A 15,525-nucleotide genomic window follows, 5' to 3' on the forward strand; every position below is an offset into this window, starting at 1 on the left:
ATACTTTCTCCTCTTACTTTATTTTTACATCTTTGTCTATTACATGTCTTCATCACAACTATAGGAGTCCGAAAGGGTAATCATATCCTCTTTCATCTCCAGATAATCTTCTCGCCCAAATCCGTTCTCACCCTCGGAAAATTCAAAGAAATCGCTAAAGGAAATTGAATTTATAGACTCGATCCGGTGCTCCATACCAAGCCGCACCTTGGATCCCGTAGCAAGACGGGTCAAGGTAGGAACACTTCTTGGAGGCTCACTATTAGTATAAGGTGTTCTATATAATAAATGGGCGTTAATTGAGTACACGTGTGTGTGTGTGTGTTAATTTGGAGTAAGAGAGGGTGGGGTAGAGAAAAAGCTTACAAAAGTCCATCTTGGCTAATGTTGGATGAGAAGAAACGGGGATAAGAATCGATCAAAGGGTAAGCAAGATCCACAAAATATCTAAAATAAAAAAATAATAAAAAAGAGGGGTTAAGTGGAATCATATATAAAGTAATCTCCTACCTTTGTTGTAATGGACTATTCTCTTCTTTGAAAGAAGAAAAGAGTTTTTCCAAATATTTGTTTTGGTTTTCTCTAGTAGACATATTTTGAAATGTTAATATAGATTTATATATTCAATGTGATCTCGTATTGTACACAGCTTCACGTACCTTGAATCAAAACTAGGCAAACCGCGAGTGACAATGTATTCGCCAAAGGTTTCTTCTTTCTATTTGTTGATATAATGTAAATACAAGAAAACAATATCATACCATATACTTACCTTTTTATCAGCAAGAACACTTAATGAAGGAGCAGAGTGATCTATGATTGGGAGAACATTATTTGTTTCCAAGGTATCATTATAACCAGTACGGACGATTGGCAATGGTAAGACAGATTCCAATCCACCAACGTAAGTATTTCCATGCCAGTTAAGGCGAGAAACCATCTCACTCAAACTGGTTCCATTCTTTTTAAGTCTATTGTTAAATCAAATACAATTAATCAATGTGGGATACATTATGTATGTATATAAAGGTATCTTACCTATAAGGCAATGAGGCAGTTTCGATAGCCGTAGACAGAATAGCACTTGTATGGTACATCAGTTCATACTGGTAGGCCTTGTGAGACTATGGGCTTAATATGTAGACATAATAATCTTACCTTGGGATGGATGTAAGGACTCCGGGATGAATAAGCCATACGCTTGGGTGTGGGTGTGTAAAGAGGTACGTATAGAGAGGATAGTTTGGTAAGTCTGGCAATAGAAAATGCACGATTGAGGGTTTCTTTCTGACGTGCTCTCTACAATACATAAAACTTCAGATTTATGTTCCACGGTAGGATTCATATTTATCTATACCTCTGCCGATGGATTACGTGTGGTATCTGACAGCCCGTATGTTAATACAGTAGTCTTAGGAAACTCATCACGAATGTCATCCAAAAGGCCTTCGGTAAAGCCACCCATAGCATCATCAACACCAGTAAATATTTGAAATCCTTGTAATTGATCGCATTCTTCGACAAAGAAGCGGAAATTGTCTTCAAATATAGACGTTTCCTGAATCAAGTATAAGCATAATGATATTCGTTAATTATCAACTTTTTGTGTTACTTCTTGAGCAGCAAATAGACCGACCTTTTCATTATCTGTATAGGCTTTCCTTCCGGCAGTGTAGCTGTCAAATGGAGTAAGTGTACTTTCAGCCTGATGGGTTACAATTGGGTTCATGGATCGAGGGTGGTAATAAATGCGATTGAAGTCGGACCAAACTTTAACCGTGTGGTCGAGTTTGTCTACGGCATCTACATCCATGTCTGTATGACTAGGATCCTACAAAACGGCGAGAATATAACAATAAATATTCGACCTCCATTTGATATTCGAATGGTTTTTATATACCTCTTCCATACGATCTAACTGCTGCTGATAAGGGTTTTTTTCATATGTTTTGGTAGTAATTGTATTGACTCCTCCATCCCTTTGATAGTATACCGTTTGCTTATGTCAAATACGAGTACTTATTTTTTCAGTATATATATATATATATATAGAAGACTAACCATGCTATTTTGGTGGATTCCTCAGACTCAAAAAGACGATTATACTTTTGCAATGACCCAAAGCAATCTATTATGACGGCTCATTATACAAGTTTTCAGGCGCGAGAATTTTCCATCGTCAACCAACCTTTGAGATCATAAATCAACACACGCGGTGTATATGTCTCAATGCCCTGTTTTGTCGATCGCCATCAGCCTCATTAAACTTCTTTGCTTTTTTTTTGTTTTTTTTTCTCAACACAATTAATAAAATAGGTATTATTACCGTCGGTGTTTTACCGGCACGATACAAAACATCATGATCGAGAAGATCTGGTTTAGTGTCATTGCCATAGTTAAAATAGGCTTCCTAATAAATTTTGTTTTGTCACAATGATGCTCAAGAGTTTGCTTTATTTATTAATGTAGCTTTTGTTAACCTGTGCATTCCAATAGTGTGTGCCAACAAAGTTTGCCAGTTGGCCTAGTTGCAAAGTAAGAATCTCACGCATGATGAGGTTATTGTGGAAGTCTGTTTGCTGTTTGTGAACTCTCTATATCTCCTTTTTACTGCGATTTAATGATTCTGGCTTGTTTTGGGTCGCTCATCGAAATGAAGGTTTGCGTCTGTCTCTAGCCTGAGCAGTCTCTTTAGGATTAAACTGGGCATTGTAACGGTGCTCTTTGGGGGCAGCTACTTCGCCATATACAACAGCCTTTGTTCGTACACGTTCAGCTTGTTCACGGGCCAGCCGTTGTGCGCGAAGCGCCTCGATAGAGGATGATTGAGTTGAGGTTGAAGATGCATTTGTGGATTTCGACTTTGTTTTTGAAGGTCGTTTAGAGTAACTGTAAGGATTCTTGACTTTTTCCCTCTTATCTAAATGCTTTTTAACAATAGCCATGGGATCTTCCTCTGTTGTTATAGCAGGTTTTCTTTTTCTATTGTTGCAAAATTCAATATATCATAATTATCAATATCAAAAGAAATATGAATATATCATAAAACCTACCTTTTGCTGCTCTCGTCCTTTGGCTTGTACCGTCTAACATGAGTATCTGTGTATTTATCGCTTTTTTTCTCAGAGTACCATGGAGTTTCTTCTATATGTATAGTTAGAATAATATTCTATAAGACACCGCTACACACTTGCCTGCGACCCCTTTGTCAAGATACATTGTTATCTGCCTTTCCCACTTATCATCTTTTGCTTTTTGTTCTGCAACATATTCTTCATTTTGACTAGTAGCTGGTGCAGCCTATTTAAGAAACGTATTAATTATAGAGTTGCATATATGTCTTATTTAGCAATTCTTGCCTTGAGAATATCTTCGATGGATTGACCTGTGATCAGAGTCTGGCTGGTTGTAGATAGTGCATTGTTACTGATTCCGGATTCCTCTAGCCGTTTTTCTGCTCGCTGTCGTAGTAGATTAAGTCTAGCTTCACTTTCCTAATGAGATCATTAGTAATTATTGATCGATGAAGGTAGATCACAAACTTACTGCTAGTTGGACTCGTTCTTGTTTTGAAGATTCTTCTAGCTTAGCTTTTGCTTCGTCCTTGCGAACTTTCTCAATATTTTCGCGGTTATATACATGCCAGCTATTAAATGGATTAATGTGAGCAGAACAATGAGGACAATTTATTTTTTTTTTATTTTTTTTTACCTTTTGTGAGGAAGAATGTTCATGGTCAAGCAATAATTGTACTTTTTCTATCTGCACTAATCTTGAAGTTACATTTACAAAGTCCGATAATTATGTTGTATATTACAATCCAACAATTAAGCTTGAACAAAGTTTCGCTCTCTATTGCCTTCTTGATTTTAAAGAAAAAAGAGTGGCAATAGCTATGTGCTCCAAGTAATTGATTTATATATAATATGGTTACACTATTCCTATACCTCTTGAATATATTTCAAGTGTTGTTTCTTTTTTTTAAAAAAAAATTAAGGATCTTTAGGTGTTATAAGCAAGTACAGCTCACAGAGTTTTATACTTGCAACCTACTTTGATTTTCATAAAATGTAAATACCTGACTCTTTTCACAATACTGCTACCAGAAAATAAAATAAAAGGTAAAATAATGTAGTTTTTATTAGAGCTACAAAACATATGACTACCACAAAACATTATGTAAGAATACATTATCCCAGATCATGACATTACAATAGGTTATTTTCCGATCAATGTGATTTACAGCCCTTACATCGCTTTGTTTTCTTTTCTGTATTTAATTTATGTATTTGGTTTGGATAAAGTTCTATAAGAGTAAATTTAAACCTTGCTTATAAGCATGCTGAAAAGTTATTCTTTTTTTTCTTCGTCTTCTTCTGAAGCGGGAGTGCCCAGTATTTTGCATGGCTTATTCATTAAATATGTATATTGGCTGATCTCATGCAGAACCTTCCATTAATTCCCTTTTCTTCTTTAATACTTTGAAAGGTTACCAGATAATGCAACAATGCTGCGTGGACAAGCCTCTTTGTATATTTTGGGGATCCCCTCCATTCTTTTTTTTTCTCCTTGAATCTGTTTTTATCTTTCTCTCAGCAATAAAATTCTGGTTAGTGTTATTCTTAATTCAGTTGTGCACAATAAGGGCGCGTGGTGTTTACTTAGATACTCTCACAGGCAGTAAATATAGATTTCTTAGGTTTGTTCTTTTAACCATACAAAGCATTTAGTCAAAACTGAAAAAGAGCGAATTTTTAATTGTATAGAGTTTTCAGGTACTTAAGATGTAGTGAGCATATCTCACTATATAATATACCTTTCTTTTTTAAGCGAAAATAAAAGCTGTCATTATGGATAAGAATCCAAAATAAAGTGACCTTTTATCCAAATATTTGGTATAAAATGATATTACATAGTGTTCATAGATGAGTTTACTTTAACTGGTTATAACGTTGGGAGATATGCGGATTTTTTGGAGTAATGTGTAATCGAAATAGAGGGCTGCCATATGAGAGAAGATTTATATACTCAACAGTGATGAAGTTGTGGGCATATCATGGAGAGACAGATAGTATAGCAAAAATGCAAAAGTCGGTAGTTAGGGATTCTTCCTATACCTTGCAAGAGAGAAAATAGATCATTTAAGTTGGTGAAGCCATGGTAATAAACCTTTATATACACTTTGGGTATACTTGTAACACTCTCTTTTATACTTGACCTCTGGGACTCTTATATAACCTCCCAAAACTGGTTAACGGTCCGGGACAAAGCACAATACATGACGAGGATAAAAAGCAAGAGTATTCATTTGTACCTTTTATATGGTGTACAATTCCATCATCATGGCTTTTTTTTGTTATAAAATAACAATAATAACTTTCTGGTGTATACGCAACTGAAACTAATACCTGACATGAAAGGTGGGATTCAAAGTGTGAGGTTAGTAATGTGCCATGATTGTTTTATAATCTGGCGTAAAGAAGTACATACAAATATGCAAACTGATTTTGTATTCGGGTCCCACTAATAAACCTGACCCTGTCTTTCACAAATAAATGCACGAATCTGGAAGGCCTTTTTATGTTTTTTTTTAGAATAGTAACACCTACATTTATGTTAGTGCAGAAGGTATATAGCAAAGATAAGCTACTTGTAAACTGTATAAGAACGGTTTCCTTTCATTTTTTTTATTACTTTATTCTTTCTTTTGTTTACCACACATTCCTATTATAGAGCGTGATAAGCTGAAAATATCCTCAGTGTGAGACTAAACTGTTCCGCTTGAGGACATGCGATGAACCTTTTATGATATATAGAAGAATTGATACTGTTTTTTTTTGCATTTGATAATTTCTGTTTTCATTCACATTACAGATTAATAAGAATGCCTAAATGAGACATTTGATATGAAAATCATAAAGATTTAATTCAGGTCAACATCATACAACGAATAAATATAACCAATCCAACAATGGGTTATCGTTCTCAGGCTCAATGTCTCTCCCTGCTCTCTTGACCGAAGAATAAAAAATATAATACAAATAAAATATATATATATATATGCTTTAGAATATAATTTTCTCTGTATAAAATTTAGCTTGATTGAAGACTCATGCTAATATACAACAGTATTCTTGTTTATACTATGACTCTATTATAGCAATGTATCACATTTCAGCTATCTATAAACTCCTTCAAGGATATTATATACCAGTACTTCTATTGGTCTTATTGTAACATTATCCTCTATATAAATTCAGCCTAAATTTCTTATTCTTCTTCTTCAAAATAAAGACAATTTAATAAATCATATTAAGCCTATATGTTTTTTTTACAAGATTAATGGTGGTAATTTGGACAACGTTCTACAGTGTACTACACTCAACTACAATTAAAAAAAATATAGAGCAGTATGTGTATACTTACAAAACAAAACAAATCAAAAAAGGCAGAAAATACATGCAATTTTGTTTTTGTTTTTTTCTTGCACGCAAAGTCAAGTAAATGGTTCTAAACAGTTTTGGGGTAGAACTAATCTTTTATTTTAACCCGACACATACTGTATTGTGAGTATATAGTCTTTTCATTTCTCTCTTAATTTGAAGCAATAATTTCTACTGTAATGAAAGGCATTTCTTTACTATACTATCTGATGATGAGATTGCTATTCGATTCCACATCACATCATAGAAATGACTTGCATTACTGACGGCTAAAAGTGTTTGTTTTACTAATAAATTGAAAACACTGTCTTATTATAATGATGTCACTATATTAATTGTGTTGCCTACAGCATATCAGCATAAGATAATGGATTGTATTAAAAAACAAACCAAGAGAATTCAACGATCACAAGCAGTATGATTTTCTTTTCTTTCTCTAGACCAAGTGGCTATAATACAGTTCCCATATTCTGGGTTTGATTTATCCTTTTGTCAATTTAGACCTGAACCCCTAGAGCCTTTAACAAAAACAGAGAGTTATATAACAGGTATTTATCTCATAGATAAGTATATACTAATTACTCTTGTTGCATTTTATCTCTTTCATCAGGCAGTAAAAAATTGGAATAGAATCATCTTGGGTATTATGGAGTATTTCTTTTAATACAGCTATAAAAACATCAATTGGAAATGTTTGTTAAGCGCAAAAAATGTATCAAGTCGATCAATGACCAATGACCAAATGATTAGTAGAAGAAGACTTTTAAGTCTCATAAATTAGTAAATATTGTTTCTGGATAAATAGGCAAGTAAAGAAAAGTGTGAAATACCATAGAATTTGAATCTGGATAATATAGTGAGCATACAAGCCCTTTTCCCATTCTGTAACTCATTTGATTCCTAATAATAATAATAATAATAATATATTATTATTATTATTATTATTATTATTAAAATAGATAAACGGATAGGTCTTTAATAAGAAGTCATTTCTTTTAAAAGAAGAAGAAAAGTTCATACACACATATTAGAGATACAGCAATAGTAATTTTTTGGTTGCTTTTTTTGTTTCTTGTATATTTCTGCTTTTTATATTAATTGCTAAGCAACCAGACTAATAAGTAGAAGGATAAAGATCTTTATGTATAAAAAAGACATTAGCTGTTGACGTTTATATTTTATTTTATTTTATTTCATTTCATTTTTACATTGGTCTACCTAAAGAGATTGTCGCACAATGCTCGTCCCACCCATAATATAATCTCACTCCCTAGCTGATTTATTATATAAGAAAATCTCTCTTAAGTATCTACTATATTCTCTTTTAAAAGGTTAATAGATTCTTTAATATCAGTATATTTCTTTTAAAGAAAGAAAAGAAAGAATTGCAAAGGAAAGAGGCTTAATGAACTCTATGCAGAGTATACAGGTAAATCCTATAAAATACATTTAGGCGGCGAAGACATTTCTTTGGGTATTCTAAACAGGAATTAGCTGCAGTCGTTCATACAGTCACGATACGAGCAATTGCCTTGGCCAGTCTATTGGATAAAAAGGCTTTAAATGGTGTGGAAAAAAAAGGCTACTCCTGAATATCCTTCTCCTCTCTGTTTTCTCCCTTCTTCTTCCTTTACTCTTTTTCTTTTCTCTTGATTTTCGTATAGCTTCTCTATCTACTATGAACAACTCGTCCTACAGTCCGTATCATCAAAGGTCTCATTCATTACCAGTAGGGGACTCGTATGGATCATCACTTCGGTAAAGCTTCTATTCTTTAATATAGAGATCTAGCCACAAATAGCATTCCTTTTATTCTTTTCTTGCGACTAGAACTAGTCGACGTGACAGTAGCAATAAGAAAACGAACGTTACTGGCCATGCGACACTCCTAATAAAACTAAATGTCCTTAAACTAATCTTCAAAAAACTCCGATATGCACTCCAGATCGCCACCCTCCCCCTCTATGTCCAAAGCATGCAAAGGCAATTCCAATCCACACGCGGTACTCTTTGGCGTCACTACCACACATCGCTCTCTAAGTCAGCCAAATAGCGGAATACAGTAAGCCAATTCAATAGATAACTATTAGCCAGACTGCTGAACAAAATAAATAAATAAAAATTGCAACAGGTACGACGCCCAGATACATTGCAAAATTGACAGTGGGCATTGTCTAGAGCAGAGTACTTGGATATTCTACCGCCGGAACTACTTTCAAGTATCTGCATCATTTAGCATTTGTGAAAAGATGTCGGTCAACCCTGTGCTCTGTATGGACACATACAGTGTTCGAGGAAACGACAATAATATGCATCCAGTCAAGCACTTTTACTTTCAATTGTCAGCCTACGCCAGTGATACCAATCGGCCGGTTGACCTCATCCAACTTACAACCAAGCGCAACAAAGGTCCTCAGTCACTCCCCCAACCTATCCTTGTCCAGCCTAGCAACGGTGAGCTTGGTCACAAACCACGTAGAATTGAGACAGAAGCCATTTTTGAGCGCATCCAGTTCAGGACGGCTACGGCAAACAACAATAGAAAGAAGTCTGTTCAGCAGCACTACACTCTGAGTGTCCAATTGATGGCAGAATACACTCACGGAAGTGTCTGTATTGCCAGTCGGCAATCTGTGCCTATTGTTGTCCGTGGAAGGGGTCCAGGCCATTACTCTGGCCGACATACTCTTCCCACGAATCATTCTCCTGCAACATCCACAGTCACTACTACTATGACCGCGACTGACTGTGAGCCGAATTCAGTCCTCCCAACGACGTTTACGCCACTAGTATTGGATACCTGGTCTTCAAGACCACCTGTGTACACGAGGCCGTTTAGTGCCAACCCGAATACATATTATGGTCCTTTGAGTGACTCTGCTGATACCATGTGTTCTTGGCAACATGATACTGGACACTACATGTATTCGGGCTGGTCTTCTTCATCCCACTACCGAACAGAATCTACAGACACTCTTGGTTCAAACCAGTCAAGTATTGAATACCCTCCTCCTACTCCTCTTACTCCTCACTCTGTGCAGCCGATGTTCGACCCAATGTGTCTAACTAATCGTACGTAGAGAATACGAGTATTAGATCTAGAGTGTTATCTTTGCATTGATTTTGACTTTTTCTTTTCTTTATTTCTTATTCTTTTGATAGAAATTCAAGACCCATGGCCACTTTATGATCCCTATTCACCAACAGTTGGACAATAAGTTTTCCGGTGCACACTGCTTATACACGCTCGCATATACACATATATCATTTAACGAATACCAGTACTAATACCAGTACAAACACTTACTTACTTACTTACTTGTTTACTCACTCACATCTATATACATACTTTTATATCATGACATGTCATGTCATATTATATTATATCATATTATATTATATTATATTATCTCTAAAAGAAAGAAGAAGAAAAAGGAATCTACTTTTGTATATGATTAGAGTATTCTCTATTTACATATATATATATATATATATTATCAATAATCATGATAATTCCTTGTTAACCCATTCCTTGCTCTGCATCTGAACTAGACGTGAAAGGGCTCTTTGGAAAGCAAATGCTTCTTCTTGCCCTGAGAAAAGGGGAGAGCTGATATCTGTCATGTCTAGAGCATCCATCATCATCCGCATCCCCGAATCCATCTCATCCTCGCCTTGTTCGGCATCAAAGATCTCCATGATGCTATTCTCGGCACTGGCAATCAAGGTCACCTTTGACTCATACATGGCATCGATAAATGTAATGAATCGCCTTGCCTCGGCACGATGTTTCATGGTCATTTTGGGGATGTCAGTAAGGATGATTGTGTGGAACCTCTTGACGATCTCAAGATAGTCTGCCGCACTGAGTGATCTTGCACACACATCCTCAAACCTGACTCGCGCAACTCCATCGGCCTGATGGGGAATTACGAGTGAGCGTGACAAGAAATCGATCTTCATTGGAGTCATGGGTTTGTTGTGGGTCAGCTTGCGAGTGATGGCATTGATCTGTTCGAGGGTATTTTGGTTGAGTGGGTGGAAGTAGACGTGAGAGGTTGCTCGGTCGATTTTTCGGTAATCTGTACCAGAGTCCAGACTAAGGACCTGGCATCTTTCGAGCAAGAGATCGATACAAGGCAGGAACGATTGTCTCTGGATACCGTTTTTGTAGAGTTCGGTTGGGTGTCTGTTTGATGTGGTTACGAGCACGATTCCGCGTGCAAAGAGTTCCGAGAAGAGCTTTCGGAGGATCATGGCATCTGCGATGTCTGTGACTTGAAACTCATCAAAGCACAACACATATGCATCATTTAACAAATCGTCTGCAATCGGTGCTAATGGATTGGCTAGTTTTGGGTTTTCGGTCTTGATGCGGTGGATACGTGCATGGATATCGAGCATAAAGGCATGGAAGTGGACTCGGCGTTTGCGAGTAATAGGCAGGGTATCAAAAAAGAGATCCATGACCATGGTCTTTCCGGTACCCACATCACCATAGATATACATTGACTTTGGGCTCCATGCAGTAGAGGCACTTGGGTCTTCGTCCTTGTTCTGCTTTGCGCTATTGAACCACTTTGAAAACTACTTGTTTCGAAAATGTGATTAATATAATTATATATAATTATGTATGTAATGGTAAAAGTAAACGTACAGAGCTAAATACACCATTGTGGGTATTCTCATCAGCCAAGATTGATATGGCTGCAGGTTGGGGGGAATACTGTTTGAGATCTCTCCAGAGACGATCGAGATGTTTTATTATGGACCTCTGGTGATTGTCAAGTCTAACTTTTCCCTGAGAGACGATTGCATCGTATCTAACCAAAGGAGATACCTCTAAATCAACTGTCTGTCATTCAGCCAAACTAGTAACCTTTTTTTTTTTAAAAAAAAAAAAAAAAAAAAAAACAAACAAACAAACAAATATTGAATCATACCTTTTTGACAAGGTGTTGGATTAGTAGTAGTAGTAGTAGTTGTTGCTGTTGTGGATTGCATCCGCCGAGAAAGTATGATTGGAATTCTGGGTTGACATTGTTTGAATTGCCTGGCTGGAATGACTAAAATTCGACCTGATGCAGCTCTTTTGCTGGCAAGGGCTACAACTCTAAACATGAGGATTCCAAAATGTAACAAGAAATAACAGTAATATAAAATCAAAAAGAAAACAAAAAATAAAAAAAAAATTGACTAAAGGATATGTGTGGGGTCTGCAAAAACAAACAGCCGTGTGCTCCCTTTATGATTTGACTTCCGACAGCATTTTTATAGATGGATATGCATTTACGTAGTAGATAAAAAGAGCCAAGGGACAGGGACAGGGACAGGGGGAGTAGTAGTAGTTTTTCTATTATTATTACTAAGAATAATATTTTATTTTACTTTATTTTATAAAAGATTTAAGTAGTGAAAAAAAGGGGAGTCTTTTTTGTGTTCAAGATTAGTTTGGTGGTTAGATGGTTATTAGAGTGGGTGTTGTGTTGTGGCAAAATGCCCACTACAATATTTGTCGAAATTGAGTCGCTTACCCTATAGAAAAAAAATAGGCGATTTTAGTGAATTGTTGCAAGTTTTCCGGTGTTTAAAATGATTCGTGAATTTTATATCCCTATTTCCTTATTTGGGCGTTGTGGCAACTTGATTCGATTTTGCCACAACACAACACCCACTTTATTATATTCGTTGTGTCCATTAGCTTTACTAATTTGTCCCTACACTTTGTATTCATTAATCTCTCGCCAGATACCTAGCTTTTATTATTTTAAGAGCCACATCTTGTATTTGAGCAACTTAATAATATGCCGTCTCATATGAAAAACAAATTCTGTATATTCAATTAGTAGCCCTAAATATAGACTTGACAACAAAGAAATAATAATTAACCGCAAATGTACTGTATCGGTAGCCAGTTATGCAAAGGACTATAAGGAGTTGTTGCCAGATCTTGACGCAATCTTGTTTGACATCTTGTTATATATTGATCTGCTTACGCGCATCATGCCTTTGTCTTTCTTTTACCTACATATTCCCAGAGTTCGACAGCACCAGCTGGTAAGTAATCACCATCCGCTCTTTTTCTGAAAAGTACAAAAGAATGTCTTTATTCAAATATTCTGTATCCTTGGGAGCCAGATAGAGTTATTTCATGCCGGAAAAAAAAAGGCCACGATTTGTGTTCCGGTAGAATAAAAATGTCGCCCCTCATCAAGAAATACATTCCCCCCTAAACTTAGGGTACACGCTGTCCAGGCTGTCCAGGCTGTCCTGCCAGGCTGTCCGTAAGATTCCCCTTTTAAAACTTGACACCGGTAATTTAAGACCTCTATATATTAAATGTCGGATATTGTTCTTCCTTGGTGCCAGCGTCCTGGCACTGGCATGATTTCCAAGCTCGTTCTTCAAGAAAAACAAATCACTAATTTCATCGTCGAATATGTAATTGGTATGAATCTCACGCGATTATTTGGTTTTTATTTTATTTTATTTTTATTTTTATTCTCACTTGATAGGAACCAGAGCTAAGGATAAGTATAGAGCAAATCCACCTGAATGGATCAATGGCTCTAGATCTGATGTTTTATTTATTTGCAATGAATACGATAGTACCCTGCCTCCAGTAGTCATTGAAGTACAACACGTGGTGGATGACAACTTCATGCGACGTCTCCTTGGTTACTGCCTTTCCTTAGAGAAACAATCCGGTGTTTTGCCTATAGTTTTAATTTTTCCTATCTCCTCAATAAGATTTGAAATAATGAACAGAATCAGAAAACGCAAATCAGACCCATTACTCATCCACTATCCCTGCCATCCTTGGGTTCCATCTTGCTTTATTTTTGATCGAAGTAGTTTAGAAGAAAACTTACAACAGCCTTTGATCCCCTTTGTCAGTGTATGTTTGTTCTTGATGCGACGAGATTCATCCCTCATTCGCTCACCATATAATTCTGATCAAACAATATAGCTTTTATATCGTTTGGCTCAACATCATGTCGGAACTACCATTTTGGATCATGATCACATCATTGACGGTTTTTTGTCCTTTTCCAATGAGATGAAGACTCGGCTGGAAGAAGTACTACACCTTCAAGAAAACGACCATGACAACAATGCGGCTATATCATGTCTTAAAAACACAATTTTGTTAGTCAGTTCATGTCAAGAGAAGTTCAAACAGCCTTCCACTGCTGCTGATTCTCACCCTAATTTACAAACACTACCCCAAAAAACTGACGCTAACTGGGACTTCGTGAAAAATTGTATTCAAAAGCTCAATGAGGGAGATCAGATTTCTTGGAAAGCTGTATACCAGCAAGGAAAAGGCCATGGATTGTTCTCTACCTATTCCAATGCTGCATCCATGAAACGTTCCTATTACCGAGCAAAAATAAATAAAGGTTTTTACATATAAAGAAAATAGGTTGATCATTTGAAACCATGTTGAGAATACTTTCGTTGTCAAGTCCTCATTAATAGTAACTGTATATGGATGTACTACCTTAGCTACAAATTTGTAATTACTCTATTTAGTCAATGGTACACTCTTTTTCAAATCACTTGGCACGATTTTTTTTTATTTTAGTATAGCACAAAATAATGGCATATAGCGTGCCAAAAATCAAAGCAGCTTATATATCAAAACAAACTTGTCATTTCGACGCAGAATAATGGCAGAATCCTTTCAAGTCACTGTAAAGAACTTTGTTACAAGCATCAAAGATTCTTGCACTGAAAGTCTCTGACTGTAAAAGTTTTTCCCTTTTAAGTTTGCTCTTGACTACCGACCAGAATTGTTCAATTGGGTTCAATTCTGGAGAATACGAAGGAAGATATACGCAACCATATCCTCTGTTTACTATATATCTTAAGATATCTTCATGCTTGTGTATTGGTACATTATCCATGATGATATAAAAGTTTTTAAACTGCTCGTGCTTATCCATAACATCCAGTGTATCTGTTAAGAAATTGAAATAATGACCAGTTACGGTGCCTGTTGATTTTACCACTTTAGAGGAACCTGGGAGCTTTCGTTTCTTTGAGGGTGCTTGATATGGCCTTCTGACTTTGACATTAATGACACCAAAAGGCGATATAGCACCTAAGATCGTCGTGGTTTTCGCCCTTGTTGTAGGTGTTTCAACTATCACTCTCTCCCCCTTTTTTTTGGCCAAGCCATTGTTCTTTTCGAATTGACGTGAAATGCTGCTTCGTCAACAAAAAACACAGTTGGTCTCAAAAATCCAAATCGGTCTTTGACCATCGAACTACCCATTCATATCTCTCTTGAATTTTGGCGGGTGAATTTATTTCAACTGAATAAAAATAGGCCCTCTTCAAGCTAAGAGCGCAATCATTTTTCATATATCTACGGACTGTAGATGGAGAAACTTTCAGGCCTTTAAACTGCTGTGTCAACGCTTCTACTGCTTGATCTACGGTTGCAGATGGATTATCACCATACGTTTGCTGGAGAAACTCTTTATGATCTGATCCTAAGATCTTTTTTTTTTCTTCCAGGCTTTGCTTCTTTATCCTCAATTGCCTCGTTACTTTTATAATTTGGATTGTCCTGATCTGTTTTGAATCTCTTTTCTATCTCAGCCTGGTCTGCTTTGTACCAATTGTCAGCTGTTTTGGGTGGAATACCAACTGTTTTCGCAGCTTTTGAAATGCTTAAGCCTTTCTCATACACATGGAAGAAAGATAATGCCCTGATATCATCACCATGTTTTCTTATAATCCGACGCTCAGTCTTTCCTGCTGAACCTCTCTTGTCGACTACATCTGGAGCTTTTTGCTTCACATCCTTCTCTGGAGGTTTCAAATCAGAATGTATATCAAAATTTGTAATAGTATCCAAAGGAAGTGCTTCCAGATCTACTTCGGATAAAACAGGCTCACGACCATCTTCGTTCATAGCGTTCCCTTGTCCATCCTCATGGAAAAATTGTAATGGGATGTTATAGGTAAAGAATAAAAGAATAGTAATGTTTATATTGAATGAAGATTGTGCCAGTTTTATTAACAAGTTGTGCCACATGATGTAATGAAATTGGCCAAACCTTAGAGCATC

The 15,525-nt window shown here is 36.3% G+C and overlaps 6 protein-coding genes across 6 annotated transcripts; 2 read left to right on the forward strand and 4 right to left on the reverse strand.

Moving 5' to 3' along the window:
• Positions 1-39: 39 nt before the first annotated feature.
• Positions 40-2,552, reverse strand: PHYBLDRAFT_143515 (hypothetical protein; the record flags this gene model as incomplete). Its single annotated transcript, XM_018431000.1, has 13 exons — positions 40-277; positions 367-447; positions 660-718; positions 773-971; positions 1,039-1,124; positions 1,159-1,299; positions 1,358-1,558; positions 1,613-1,831; positions 1,901-1,979; positions 2,062-2,128; positions 2,189-2,234; positions 2,327-2,410; positions 2,481-2,552. The coding sequence occupies 13 exons, from the start codon at positions 2,550-2,552 to the stop codon at positions 40-42; spliced, it is 1,572 nt and encodes a 523-aa protein (XP_018293297.1).
• A 93-nt stretch (positions 2,553-2,645) lies between these two features.
• On the reverse strand, positions 2,646-3,734 carry PHYBLDRAFT_143516 (hypothetical protein; the record flags this gene model as incomplete). The annotated part of the gene is made up of 5 exons (XM_018431001.1): positions 2,646-2,982; positions 3,054-3,144; positions 3,386-3,494; positions 3,547-3,646; positions 3,712-3,734. 5 exons carry the CDS (start codon positions 3,732-3,734, stop codon positions 2,646-2,648), a joined length of 660 nt encoding a protein of 219 aa, XP_018293298.1.
• A 4,320-nt stretch (positions 3,735-8,054) lies between these two features.
• Positions 8,055-8,505, forward strand: PHYBLDRAFT_186339 (hypothetical protein; the record flags this gene model as incomplete). The annotated part of the gene is made up of 2 exons (XM_018439226.1): positions 8,055-8,201; positions 8,389-8,505. Coding segments are annotated over exons 1-2 (195 nt in total), but the record flags the coding sequence as incomplete, so codon positions are not given.
• Positions 8,506-9,229: 724 nt separating this feature from the next.
• Positions 9,230-11,565, reverse strand: PHYBLDRAFT_158369 (hypothetical protein). Its single transcript, XM_018433774.1, has 4 exons — positions 11,387-11,565; positions 11,101-11,294; positions 9,606-11,030; positions 9,230-9,515 (listed from the first exon to the last, which is right to left on the reverse strand). The coding sequence occupies exons 1-3, from the start codon at positions 11,445-11,447 to the stop codon at positions 9,948-9,950; spliced, it is 1,338 nt and encodes a 445-aa protein (XP_018293300.1). The 5' UTR covers positions 11,448-11,565; the 3' UTR covers positions 9,230-9,515; positions 9,606-9,947.
• A 1,217-nt stretch (positions 11,566-12,782) lies between these two features.
• On the forward strand, positions 12,783-13,860 carry PHYBLDRAFT_71976 (hypothetical protein; the record flags this gene model as incomplete). The annotated part of the gene is made up of 3 exons (XM_018442574.1): positions 12,783-12,891; positions 12,959-13,341; positions 13,414-13,860. 3 exons carry the CDS (start codon positions 12,783-12,785, stop codon positions 13,858-13,860), a joined length of 939 nt encoding a protein of 312 aa, XP_018293301.1.
• Positions 13,861-14,931: 1,071 nt separating this feature from the next.
• Positions 14,932-15,492, reverse strand: PHYBLDRAFT_166521 (hypothetical protein; the record flags this gene model as incomplete). The annotated part of the gene is made up of 1 exon (XM_018435427.1): positions 14,932-15,492. One exon carries the CDS (start codon positions 15,490-15,492, stop codon positions 14,932-14,934), a length of 561 nt encoding a protein of 186 aa, XP_018293302.1.
• Positions 15,493-15,525: the final 33 nt, after the last annotated feature.

Source organism: Phycomyces blakesleeanus (genome assembly GCF_001638985.1).
Source record: "Phycomyces blakesleeanus NRRL 1555(-) unplaced genomic scaffold PHYBLscaffold_7, whole genome shotgun sequence".
In the NCBI taxonomy this organism is placed as follows: Eukaryota; Fungi; Mucoromycota; class Mucoromycetes; order Mucorales; family Phycomycetaceae; genus Phycomyces; species Phycomyces blakesleeanus.

Coding starts and splice junctions, on each gene's coding strand:
- PHYBLDRAFT_158369 (XM_018433774.1), bottom strand. CDS start 11,447: ATGCAATCCACAACAGCAACAACTACTACTACTACTACTAATCCAACA. Junction 11,295..11,386: donor TCCAACACCTTGTCAAAAAG/GTATGATTCAAT, acceptor AATGACAGACAG/TTGATTTAGAGGTATCTCCT. Junction 11,031..11,100: donor ACAATGGTGTATTTAGCTCT/GTACGTTTACTT, acceptor CGAAACAAGTAG/TTTTCAAAGTGGTTCAATAG.